General features: G+C 38.5%; 1 protein-coding gene across 1 annotated transcript; it reads right to left on the minus strand.

The window, feature by feature from the left end:
• Nucleotides 1-335: 335 nt before the first annotated feature.
• On the minus strand, nucleotides 336-13,760 carry LOC121871290 (nuclear receptor subfamily 2 group E member 1-like; the record flags this gene model as incomplete). The annotated part of the gene is made up of 8 exons (XM_042373507.1): nucleotides 336-987; nucleotides 1,148-1,274; nucleotides 1,484-1,724; nucleotides 2,439-2,573; nucleotides 3,169-3,347; nucleotides 5,855-5,990; nucleotides 8,802-8,917; nucleotides 13,748-13,760. Coding segments are annotated over 8 exons (1,089 nt in total), but the record flags the coding sequence as incomplete, so codon positions are not given.
• Nucleotides 13,761-14,186: the final 426 nt, after the last annotated feature.

A 14,186-nucleotide genomic window follows, 5' to 3' on the forward strand; every position in this document is an offset into this window, starting at 1 on the left:
GTAATGCCTGGCGAGTAAAACTGATGAGACAATACGATACTAAGGTAGAAATATGAACATACTAAAAATAATCATGTTATTTTATTGATTCTCGAGATCATATCAATTTAATATTCCTTTTGTCCCAAGAATGTTTTGTCTCACTTTTACGTAAAATTTTTGATCAACTTAATATTTCTTCTTTTCTGTTTCAATCTCTGGGGGAGGGAGTATGATACCGTCATTAAAACCATCTATGTTTTATTCATTGTTGCTGGAAACATTATAATATTTACAGTGTAGCAAAAAGAATAAAATAATATATATGTATATAGATTATGCTTAACCTTACAGCATGAGCCGCAATGAATCTAACAATATTTATAACATGCATCACTGGGTGAGAATTACTATATTAATATATCTAATATTCCAGGAGAGAGAAGCACTATTAGCACTGATGTGTGACAATTGTTAATACCCATCTAAGCGATTCTGAACATTTATAAACTGATACCAACGCTATAGTAAGTCTTCCAATGGTGAATAGTATAGTCACAGGTAAAACTTCTTCTTTAAGGAATATTATGGGAATAAACTGTCACACGCAGGAAGGCACTGTTATAATGTAAAAGAAATAGTTACGGAAAAATCACCAGATCCTTTTAAAGGCATAAATAGTTCTAAACCTTTCTTAAACTTCCGTTCACTTCGTAAATTATCTGTGTTACTTATGTAGTCCACAGCTTAGTTACTCGTAGATAAATAATGATTCTTCTCCACTAACTCTCTCATTATATTTACTATATTTCGTACAAAAAATATAAACATTAGTTTTTCTAACACTTTTTTTTTATTCTCCAATATCAAAAGTCTGCAGTCTTGTACATATCGCATATGATTCGCTCAATAGGGATGGCGCCGATTGTTCTTCTGAAGAAGAGTTCCTCAATGGTACGTGATCCCACCGCCTTCAGGGACGGCAGCAGCAACAGCAGTTTGCCAAACCTATACGGGAGACAAGATATCAAGTGGTTAGTGCACTGACCACACATATCTTGAAAACATTCCACACCACCTACCTTAAGAAGCAGTAAGTCACGATGAAAATATTTTGGATTAAGTATTATCGAACAAGTGAGAGGATGGTAGTCGGTACTGCACTTACCTGAAGGGCTGAGTTGGGTAGGCGGTGGTGATGTATTTGTTGAGGGTGAGCTGAGCCTGGTCCTGAAGGGCGGCCACAGCGCCAAGGTCACGGACACCTTTCACCTCTACACCTCCACTCTCCCACACTGTCCCCATAAAATATAAAATTATTACTTGTGTATACGAAGAGAATACATGAAATCTTGAACTAAAACGTGACATTATCGAACATTTATCAGGGCAACAGTTATTATAGTTTTATTTACCTCAAAGTAGATATTAAAAAACAAAACAGTCTAGTGGCACAACTTTCTAACACACATACTTGATAAGACTGACCCAGAAGTTGTCTTACCTGTCTTAAATAAAACGATGGCTTTAAGGCAAGCATACTCCGTTGGGTCGACACAAATAGCCTTGAATTTTGCAAGAATGTCCTGGAAGAGTTTTATATCCTGTAGTATGGGAAGGAGGCGCTCGGAAGTCTCGCCACTTAGCCCTGAAGAGGCGAGAAGAGGTCCAGCCTCGACGGGTAACAAGAACTGGGCGGCTGAGAGGACGAACAGTTCCCGCCAACCTTCCTCCAGCAACAACAACTGAAACACATTTCAGGAAAATTGAAATAAACATGTATGTATGTATGAGAGAGATGAAGTAGGAGAGTTATTGTGGGGGAAACTGGAGTGGAAGAGTGTTGGGAAGAATGATTCGATCCAATGTTGAACTACGGAACAGGTGAGAGAGAGGTAAAGATAATTATCCTCTAGCTACAGAAAGGAATGAAAAGTGCAAAGTTAAAACTGGAAATAATGAGTAGTGAGGAAAATGTAAGAACGAGTCCAGGAGTGGATGGAATCGTTGTAGAATATCTTAACCTCTTGAGTACGATTTAACCCTGTGAGTACGACGATTTAAAACTTTGGACCCCTTGACCTATGCCTTTAAATCCCACGAAACTGTACTAAAAGTGTCGTAATCGTACTCAAGGGATTAAATCATCGTACCCAATGATGAAAGGAAAAAAAAGTGACTGAACGAATGACAAGAATATAAAATTGGTTATCAACTGCATGCAGGTAATGTAAAAAGTCCTCGAGAAGTAAAGGCTGGTAAGTATACTCATGGAAGTGTAAATATAAATTTCTAGGCATAAATTATACATCAGACAATTGATCAAACAACCTAGAATAAACTTTAATACTTGTTTAAGGCTGGAAAGATATGATTTATGGTAAGTATTTGTATATCTAAAATTCTGAATCTATAATATATAAGCCAACCCTTTCCCTGCTAGACATCATTTCACACACCTGGTCTCTGAAGGGAAGGGCAGTGTAGGCAGGAAGTTGCTTGGTCCAACGGACGTTCATGAAGAGCAGACGGGCCGCTGTTTCGCACACTGTGTCCGGGGAAGTCAGCACCGGTAGCGCCAGCTCGTGTGGGTACTGCACAACTTTAACATTAATATTCACAATAACTTGAACTATTTCATTCTTATTTACTTCCTCTCATTAGATTTGTGACCTTATTAATGATTATTCCAAAATTACATAATTTTCTTATTTCCCATTTACAGAAACTATAGGGTCTAATCATATCATTATGAAGAACATAAATATTCTTCGTATTGAAATGACTTTATTCGATTTACTACAAATATTTAGGCTCCTTTTTTATTTCACGTCCTAAAATATATGAATCATTTTGGATCTCGAATTGAAAAAAAAAGGACTATGCTGCTGACTGCCGCTAGGTTGAGGATGTTTAGAAAACCTATTACACTCAATCACTAAATAATAAACATATGAATTAAACTCTATTTACCTTGGGTGTTGGCGCGAGGAGTGTGTTGGCTCGGCTTGTGAGGACATGCATACGGTCTAAAGTCAGGGCTGTGAACTCTGCTGGGTGGCGAGGGAACTCAAAGTGTGTACTACTGGTAGCTGTAGTAGACTGATGATGCCGAGGAAGAACACTCATCTTCAGGTTCAAGACTGACGGTATAGGTTGAGGAGGAGGAAACGGAAGGGATAGAGCAGCACTGACTGACATGACTGGCATTTGAGAGACAGTAGAGGTAGGTGTTCGTGGGTGTATGGGTTCGGGCGGTGTGGGGCTTCGTTGACGGGTGGGCGGGGAGTCAGGGCTGGGATCCTTGAAATACAAAGACATTTGGCGTCTCAAGGTAGAATTCCTGGGTCCTCGTTCATGTTGCACGGCTGTAGAAAAAGAAACAAAACACCCATGACACATTTCAATAATTTTTTTATGTATATATTTCATCAGTGGTTTTTATGGCAATTATGTATACATTATACAACAACACATACTTCATCAGATGGCTCAGATAAATAAAGCTAATACTTACACTTTTAGCTTGATAATATTTAGTTTCGATGCACAATACAGAACTGGGTGTTTCTTCCTAGTACCTTATAAGAAGATACAGTTCTGGACCCACTGTGCTCGTGGTCACCTTAATGTTTACACGCGAAAAATTCCCTCATAGTTTTAAGGGAGACAGAAAGGAAGCGAAAAATGAAATTACTACAACTTTTTCTTTTTAACGATCGTGAAGTGATAAAACACAAAAGGGTAAATACTTTAATATCTTTGATGGAAAATATAAACATTTCTCAACTCAATCGTAAATTTCTAATATTCCTCCGCTATTCCATTATGTTTATATAGGGTTATGGGTGTTAGTCGTGTTGTGTCGCCATATTGCAAAAACCTACTAAACATTCATATACAAATAACGACAGATTCATAAAATGTAGGTTAACGTCACCGTGTAATATAGTTCACTAATTTTATCATACGATCTCTACTCCCTCAGGGGCGTCACAGCATGTGTACAAGGCGAGGGAAGGACTTGATAGGCCAGTGCTCATGAGATGGCCGCGGCGATGCTCTCTTCTGTGCCTTCCCACCCTCAACCATTCATATCAACACTATGGGCTGGCTACAAGGCGGGATACAACAACAGCTGTAACTGAAGTTGGTAGTTCGGTACGAGAGATCTATTAGCTTGTTATTAAAATCATCTTGGAAATTGCATACATGACGTTATAGAATAGACAATCCCTTACCTATAGCTGGGGCAGCGTGGCTTTTTAGTGATGAGGGTAGAGGAACCACGTAACATGACCCGGCTTCAAACTCAACCACTTACCCCCGATTATTATGCTGTCACGGGAGGCGTGTCCTAAATGTTGCCTCAGCCACTGCTCGGCCTGCCCTCGCTAACTGGAGTCCTTATGTCGTGTACTTTTAAGGGCTTAATAAATATGATAGTAAATATTGCTTAAAGTTTCTAAGTTTATATATTTTTGTTGTAGTATAACTGGTAGTGAAACACTCAGCCAGGGATCGTGTGTGTAAGCTACAAGAGTTGGGTACCGTAATTACAGGGTGGGAGAAGGGGAGCGAGGGGAGGTGCTGCTCTCTTAACGGTCACCCGGTGGGGGGTGGAGGCCACTGAGAGGTGCTCCATATGAGCTCCCGACACACACACACGGGACAGACACACAGTACCCACATACTGGAAGACACACAGTGTGAAAACACAGGATGAACTCACAACAGAAAAAGAGGAAGCGGGGCAACTGTACGGGTTCAGTTTGGACAGTGTGGACACAAGGAAGGCTCAAAGGACACACAGCGAAGGTACGGCACAATGAAAAAGAACAGCGAGGACTCGCTGTTTTTGGACACGGCGAACACACAGGAAGGACTCACAATGGAGATAGTTCAGATACAGTCAAGCAAAAAAGTACGGACACCAAACACTGAAAACTGTATACAAGACGTGGAGGAGCCAACACAGACCAATAATGTACGAAACCGTACCACCAGTGGCCGAAATGTATGATAGTCTTTCCACTTGGGAGTACCTTCTTCAGTTATGAAACACTATTGTAAAGGGTGAGAAACCAAGTGGTGATGGGGAGTCACAACACTGGCGGGGCTGGGCGTCATGGTGGCCGAGGCTCCTGAAACAACACTCCAGTCCCCCGGGTACAATTCTCCCCACATGGCTCCCACGGGACCCTCTCTCCCTCCACACTTCCTCTAATCGTCCACAGTCACCGTATCATCCTCTCTAAACTGCTTTACGTTTACCACCACTAATGTAGAAAAGTTATGTAAAACACATATTTCCTAGAATATACTACAGTGTATACTCGTGTACTGTATACTCATGTTTGTAAGAAGATGAATAATGGTATCATTTGGTCTTGGCAACTACTTGTTATGGAACAAGAGAGAGACACTGGTCTTCACACGACTCAGCAGGGGCCAGTACTTGATGAGAGCCGGGACACGCTCTGGGACTCGGAAATAATCCTAATAAAAATACTGTACAATCCACATGAAGCGGTCTTTGTCTCGTTCGGTTACGACAGAATATGGCAGCTGAAACTATAGGACCGTGTCATGCTTGAGACATTTACGTATTTAATTTTTACTTCTGTAGGAAAAAGACTTTCATAGTGACCAGGTGCCACTTACAATGAGACCTTCCTCGAGAACGCCCTGACAGCTAAACCTAAATTCTGTTCTCATAAGACAAATGTTGCTATATACTGTAGGCCTACGCGTTGATTTTACTATCGAATAATCATTAAAATACAATGTGGTATTGCAACATATATCATCTCTTGAAAAAGGATGAATACGTCCCACACCCCTGTAAAAACAAACACAAGGAAATTAGACTAACCATCTTTGTTCATGCCAGCTTCAACACATTTCGTGAGCCTGCAGGCGCGGCACTGGTTACGGTGAGTCTTGTCTACCAAACACCCACCCTCAGCCTTGCTCTTACACACGTACTGTCTCTGTCGCCGGATCGACCTCTGTTGGGTAAATAAGTAAATACATTAGTAGTTATTGTTAATTGTTCGATTTTTTGTTGTATCTTAACAATAACAAGGAAAATATACACACGCATTATACATAAACCAAAAACCACTGAAGACAACTGAAGAAACAATTAAGCCACATATCAAGTAAGAGACTTTGGAAGATATCCTTTAAATTCGCTAGTAAAGGCAGCAGAGAGAACGTGACCAACAGTGTATGTGTGGCTGAAGGACAGTGTTGTATAGATGAGTGGTTACTACAGCCACTAAACAACCTTCAAATAAGTTCTATAAGAAAGTTCTCTAATATACTGAACTTCCCCTTCTCCCGGCAGCGTGTCATGCAGGAAGATGAGGTACGAACATTGTGCTTTAGTTAGAATAGATGCAGACATAGATAACCTGATACAGAAGCCAGAATTCAATTACAAGTACATTAATTCTCTTATGATCGTCCCATTTCTGTCGTTCTGCGTTTTGTTGTCACTTCTCATAATCCGGAAAAAGTCGCACATTATTCATACGTTAGATAAACTATGTATGTTATATGAAACTTTGTGTTTGTGAATATCAATCCATAGTGACAGGATTCCCTACAAACGAGTATAAATATTAACATAAAATTTATCATTATTCATATTATCTTCGATGTAAAAGATATTATTTAATTTCACCTAACACATAACACAGTAAGTGATGAATCGCCTTTACGTAAATCATCTCCATTGTACATCTATGGCATAAACTTAGCAAGGACCACATACCTACTGACTAGTAAATGACAATAATAATTTTTAATTCGACTACTGTGGTGTAAAACGTGAGGTGCTCGTATAGATATTGATATGATACGTCTGCATGGGGGTCACTTCTTGTCATGACCAGCAGAAGTGTCCAGCTCTTCTCTAAATGTACACACTCAACCGAATAACATTTACGGATAAAATAATTTCACCCAAATATTTAAAATAATTTTGTCTATCACAGCTGATTTTCATGTTACTTTCCCAAGAGCGATTTTAATCCACTTGTCACTCACACCCAAAGAAATAAATTGATTGTACAGTTGCTTAAAATGCTCCAACAGTCGAGTTCTTATAAGATTATGTTATGGTTTGAGACTATAAACATTAAGTTTAACGAATTAACGAGTTTCTAAGTAAACGACAACGTCATTATGGCTATTAATCATGTAAGACACTGGACACACCACAGTGATCAACTCTGTACAACACTGCGTCTCTGAGGGAGTAAATTAACTGGCCACGGGGAGAGGATTCACCTGTTAGACAGTTCATCATTCAATTTGACGTGCGAGTTGATTTCAATATGGTAATTAGCTTCGTTCGACACCATAAAATGGAACTGACTCCTCTGTGGTGATTTTACTCTTCTGACGGTAAGGGCTTGATAGGATGGATGGACTGGCTCTAGCACGAATATCAGTCATGCACTTGAGTGTGTCTCGACTGACTGACTGACTGACTGTGGCCCAACAGGTGCTTTGGTGCATCAAACTAATGAACAATAAAAATTTTGGAGAGCAAATAAAATGTCATAAATTAGCTTTTAAAGTAGAGGAGATAAAAGTGATGACCTAACAGAAATTTATGACTTAATATCAATTGGTTCTAGTGTAGTTAGTTTATTATATATTCAGTTATAATCCACAGAACAGGAAAAGAGTGGTACAAGACGTTTATGAAGCAACAAGGAGGAGCTATTGGTAACAACTAGATATATCCAAACACACCTTAAGTCATATCTTTTACCTGCAAACTTAACTCACAAAACTTTATATCAGTTCAGTGTGCTTACTAAGTTGAGGTGACAGTTCATTAACGCTAACACTGTCACGTATGAAATGACTCGGGTACGTACACACACAATACCAGGGTTTACAGCACATTCCTCACACCACTGTCACACCACCTATTATGTTTAGACTTCTCTCACGCGGCTATTTTCCGTGACAAACCTTATAATAGCCGCTAGCAAAATAGCCCGAACATCTATAGGATCTTTCTCTTTACTTTCTCCCTGTCATATAGCTTCTCTCTGTCACCTCTATACTATTATATAATGTTTGTGTTTTTTTAGAAGATCAGTCAATATCCCTCCATATATTTTATCCGATATCATGAAGATTTGGCTCCTTTTTTACAGCTGTCTCCTGATGATTAAACAACTTAGCGATATACCTGGAGGGTTAGGTTAGGACATTAGAGGTCAGGTCAGAGGTAATTATTGTCATGGTGGCTTTATAACACATTAACACATCTCGGATAATAGAGTTAGATTAGGTTAGATTAGATTAGTATAGTGTTAAGGTGGTTAAACTTAAGGTGATATAAGCTGGGGTGTAACTCTTCTATGTAATCTAATTTATCTACTATAGTACAGACTTTACTCCCTTAAACTCTTACCCCCTCATTCCCCAGTCTCTTGTTTTTATATAGGAACCAAAATCAAAACTCTCTCATAACCTTTCTTTATCTACTGCTTCATAACTTCACCCCCATGCTTCACTAACTACAACTCTTGATTCACCAACAATGTTTTTTTTATCACTAGTCTTACTTTTGTTTTTATAATGTATGTCATCCATTCTTCTCTTCGTACCTATACACCACTTACTTGTCTCTTCCCATCCTCTGTGATTTTATTCATCTGGTATTTTCCTTTCCTTCCTTATCCATAAACACCTTCTATCCTTGAACATCTCTCTTCTATCTTTTTAAAACTCCTGAATGAAATGAGTGAAATGAATGAAATAATAAACAAAAGTCTTAGGAAGTGACGTACCTTGAAGAAGCCAGCACAGCCATCACAGGCAAAGATCCCATAGTGTTTGCCTGACGAGTGGTCCTGACACACCTTGCAGGGGATATCGTACAGGATGCGGCCTGTTGGCGACACACCTCCATAAACTTAATAATATGAAGAGAAAACAAAATTCAAGCCGATTGACATTATTTTTTAACAACACATTCAAACAACTGGTGGTACTAAGAATAATTTTAGTGTGTAAGTAAATAGTAATCTGACTTATTGGTTTTTTGGTAACTCCTCTTCTCATTTAATCAACTGAGTAACTCCAGTAAATGATAGGAGGTGTAAGTTTATACTCATTAGAGGCGACACGTGCGTTAAAGTATTCCCATCAGTAGTGAGCTGAAGAGTGAAGCCAACGTCCATTATCACTATACTGTACTTCCGGCAAGTACACCCATTTAGGTCTCTTCCGGTCACGTGACTTACCTGGGGCGGAAACAAGGATAGCAGCTTATGGGGGTATTTACTCTTATCCTTTCTAACTTATTTTCATTCCCTTGTTATCTTCCTAATCTTCAATTTTTTTTCGATTCATGTAAAAAATACTTTGAAATTAAAATATTATTAACTGAGTTTTTGTAATACTGGATATTTATGAAAAAAAATATCAGATTATATTAAAAAAATAGAATATAAATAAAAACGTTAAATTAAGTTTCATTTGTTCCATTCTGTTCCCTTTCCCATCCTAATTATCATCATCATCAAAACTCTCGCAACACAACACACTCGGTAATTTCTCACGCGTGTGGCCAGATGTAGGTCACGTGAGTCCTCGAGTTAATTATTGACCGAATCTGGCCAACAGGAAATTAAGAGGTCAGCCCAGGGGTAATTATTGTCGTGGCGGCTTCATAACACAATTAATTATCACCACATCTCGGACTATAGACGAAGTGATGTTAATTATTAGTCGTTTATTTAATGAATTATCAATTATTATAGATTTTCTCAGGATACAAATTGGAATAAATTAGTATTTCGAAATAGAAAACTCTTTAAACCAATAGATACAAACATACCTAGTAAGTATATCTCGAGATAATAGGGAATATAACTCCAAATACCTGACTTCTATTGATGTTATTGACTTATACATGAATACTATACCCACAATCACTATTAGGTTACACAAAGAGAAGGGAAAATATTCACGTTAAGACATCAGTATACGTCCAGGAGTAAGGAACTATTTCTTCTTTGTTCTTTACAGTTTATAAAAGAAACAGAGATGAAACAGGGATTAGTTAAACCACGAGGTAAATAAGAACAGTACAATTTATACATCAAATACTGTAGTTAATAAATAACACAGGAGATGTAATGTAAATGTGATTAGGTTATATTTATAATTGGTTTACAGTCTCTCAGATCAAAAAGTCAAGAGAGTAAAACTAATGAATGCCACGGGACCATTATTCTGTATGGAGATTTAAGTCGGTATAAAAGCAAAGCAGAAAATAAATAAGAAGTGCATTTAGTAAGCTAACCATTAAAGTGTTTGACAGCAACATGCCTCTCTCTTGTCTCAGAATTAAAGTATTTATTTATCAGCACGGGCCATTAGTGTTGATTGCTGTACATTATAAATTCAATATTATAAAGAATAAGGAAACTACAGGCTCACAAAAGGCGTACGGGAGACCTAACTTGGAGGCGAAGTCAAAGAAACGAATACATGATATCTCAAACTAGTGAGAAAAATTATTCCAAGAGCAGAAGTGATACCAAATAAGCCATAATTCAAAATAAACAGATTAGTAGTTGAGGGCAATTTTAGTCTTGTTACAAGACAGCATTAGAAGAACCCACTAGCAGGCGGACCATTAGCGAGTTTTGGAGATATGAAATAAGCAGGAACAGCAAGAGGAGGACTGTAGAACCTGGGGAGGTGACCTTGGCCAGGCAGTGGTGTGGACCAGGTTGACGGTATATAAAAATAAGTGCGAGTGTGTGTGTGTGTGTGTGTGTGTGTAGACTCAGTATACCATCGTTTAGGAGACGTTGTTATTCTCGTGTTCCAGTTGTCAGGATGATCAATACAGTAATTGAGTCCTAATTACCGTATCAAATACTCATCTCGTCTGATGCTTCAACATACAACTAACTACTCTCGGACATTGACGTTAACTGCCTTTCTGTTCTCAGTAACAAAGTCAGTTAGTCTACAGTGACGCAGCTAAAATGAGTGTTTTATTCCAGTTCAGTCAAATAAGGTCACATGAACTGCATCTGATAGTGTATAGCAGCTTATCACACAATTACATTTTCTTGGTTAAATTTATACTAAGTCTTATTTAAATCATTACAGCGATAATAGATTTTTTCCCCTCGTCACTGACCCAATGTTTACAATAATCATTCTTCTAAGAGGAGATTCATTTACAGGGTTATTAGGCTCCGTCGTTCACTAGTCCTAATATTTACTATAAGCAAGTATACATTAACCTTATGTGAAGCACCAAGCACCAGTATTAACTTTATGTGAAGCACCAAGCACTTGTATTAATGTTATGTGAAGCACCAAGCACCAGTATTAACTTTATGTGAAGCACCGAGCACTTGTATTTATGTTATGTGAAGCACCAAGCACCAGTATTAAATTTATGTGAAGCACCGAGCACTTGTATTAATGTTATGTGAAGCAGCAGGCAACTTTTGCTGATGTTAGGAATTCGGTGTTATATGACAAGATACTATATGTTGTTGTACACTGAGTCACTTCATTCCACACAAACACATCATATACACAGTTTTCTTGCAAATTGAATAATTAGAAAATACAGAGGAAGACTTTGCCAAATTACAATTAAATAATATAATCATTTTACTAATTTCTTTATTCAAAACTATAAAAAAAGATTTAGTTTATGCCTTCAGAAATAACACCGTATAGGCCTACACTGTGATAAAGTATATATTACAACTATTACTACGGGACTATAGTATGCTATATTAGGGGGTTTACACCACAAAATACATATTAAGCAGACAGGGGAAGTGTGTGCATACTTACACTTGGTAGTAGCGGGGCCGCGAGCAGGTAGCCGTAGGTCCATCCTTTCCACCTCTGTCGCTCCCTCCGTCACCATCAGGATGTCTCGATGTGTCCTAAGGAATGTCTTTGGGGATTTCCTTGCACCAGATGTGTGATATTTTCTATGATCAAATTTTATATATACGAGCTTTCCTTATTTAACATAATAACGTAACCTTCCATGTGTATCTTATAATTTGGGCACCGATTTAATACGACGAATTCATCAATCACTCGTGTTATACAGAGAATTATGGAACACACACTCTTCAAACTGCCAGGCGGTAATGAACTCTCATCCACCAGTTCTTGATTAAAAAATAGCTTCCTATTACTCTCTGGCAGCGTTACAAATGTTGTCTCAATAAAATACAAAACCAAGAATCTGATTGGAGGAACCACCATTAACCCAGCCTACTCTTTTCTAAACGCAGTTCATTGGTTGCGCGGATATTTTAGCTCCGCCTACTGTAGCTGCGCTCCGCCCACTCTTGCCCTGAAGGTTTCTTGAGCCAGTGATTGGCTGCCATCAGCTGCCCATTTATATAAAAGAAAAGAAAATCGAAATATTGAGACGGATATTTTCTGATCCGCGTTAATTATAAAATGCTCAGTGGATCACGATAAAAAAAATTGCTTGTTGATGTTTCTTTAGATGGATTTTAGTAAGATTAATGTAAAGTTTGCTCTCAGCCATCATGGCTGAGCCACGTTTTTATTTCCTGAAAAATTCTGCGCCCGATTTAATGCGTTTCCGGTTTGGCATTTATATATATATATATATATAAAAAAAAAAAAAAACAGAAGTCATGACCTCCAGAGGTGTGTGAGGAAGATGCATATACAGTATATCAGACCTCATCCTGAGTGGCTTGAAGGCAACTGGATCCCAAAGTCAATGGTGGCCACGTCCAGAGAAAACCTCATCATCATGAAGGAGTTATTCATGTATGGGGATGATAAAACACCGGATATACTGAACTAAATGAAATTATACCGAGTACTTATGAGCCGATATTATTGCTGTGGGGTTTAAGTTTTTGCAACGCAGAAGTTTAGCCCAGCTTATTTCCTTTAATGCTAAAACACTCTGACGCAAACTTCAACCTGAAAGCTAACCCTAGTATGGCCTAACTCCAACCTGTAAATTAACTAACGCCTATGCAATGATAAAACGTAACCCTAACGTAACCTAGTCTAAAATCCAAACGAAGCTCATCTAACCTAACCTATCCTATAACCTCGGTCCAACTTAATCTAATCTAGCCGGTCTGTTCTAACTAACCTGGCCAAATTCCAACCCAAGTTAGCCAATAATAAGCAAATTTAATGTAAATTAACCTTGCCTAACCTAACTCTGCAGGTGGCGATAAATTAACTGGGGGTTAACTTCGTGAAGACAATTTCTTGACTGATGACAAAATCTTACAGCCTAACATTGCTGGGTACTTGTGCCGTTTGCCACGTAACTCCAATTTCACTTAAAATTTGTGACGTAGGTATCTCCCAAAAGTCATTTCCAGAAGGTAATACGACACCTAACGCTAAATGGGTGTTCAGGTAAGATAAGTTAGATTAGGATTTAGGTTAGGTTAGTAATTCACAATCGAAAATATTCTTGGACCTCTCTAAAGCCTTCGACACTGTCGACCATACCATCCTCCTTTCAAAGCTTGAACATTACGGCGTTAGGGGCCTGTCCCACAATTGGTTTACCTCATATCTGTCCAACAGGATGCAGTATGTCTGCTATAATAATCACCAATCTGACTCCTCGCCAATCTTGTATGGCGTCCCCCAAGGTTCCATTCTCGGTCCAGTACTGCTTTTGTTGTACATAAACGACATAGTCCATGCCAGCACACTCATAAAATGCAACTTATTTGCAGACTATTGTAATCTCTATGCCAGCAACTCAGACCTCCATTCCTTGATGAGAACTATGAACACTGAATTGACTAAAGTCAGGACCTGGGTGATACGTAATAAACTGACCTTAAACCATGAGAAAAACCACTGCAAGATCTTCACAGAAGGAAAAACTTAACCCCGGACTTGGACCCCCTGTACCTTGGTAATACAGTCCTCAAACGTGAACAAAATACTAAATTCCTCGGAGTTATTGTTGATGATAAACATAACTGGAGAAACCACATACAAGCCATTCACAGTTAAGTCAATAAACAGTGCGGCATCATGTGTCACACTCGACAGTCACTCCATATCTGCAAAACTTGATTTGCGTTTTACGTCGAGTGATTGGTAAGGGTTTTAGTGAAGAGGAATAAGCTAAGGTCATATAGTTTCTGCAGTTGGTT

The sequence above is a fragment of the Homarus americanus genome, unplaced genomic scaffold (assembly GCF_018991925.1).
Source record: "Homarus americanus isolate GMGI-L3 unplaced genomic scaffold, GMGI_Hamer_2.0 scaffold45698, whole genome shotgun sequence".
Classification (NCBI taxonomy): domain Eukaryota; kingdom Metazoa; phylum Arthropoda; class Malacostraca; order Decapoda; family Nephropidae; genus Homarus; species Homarus americanus.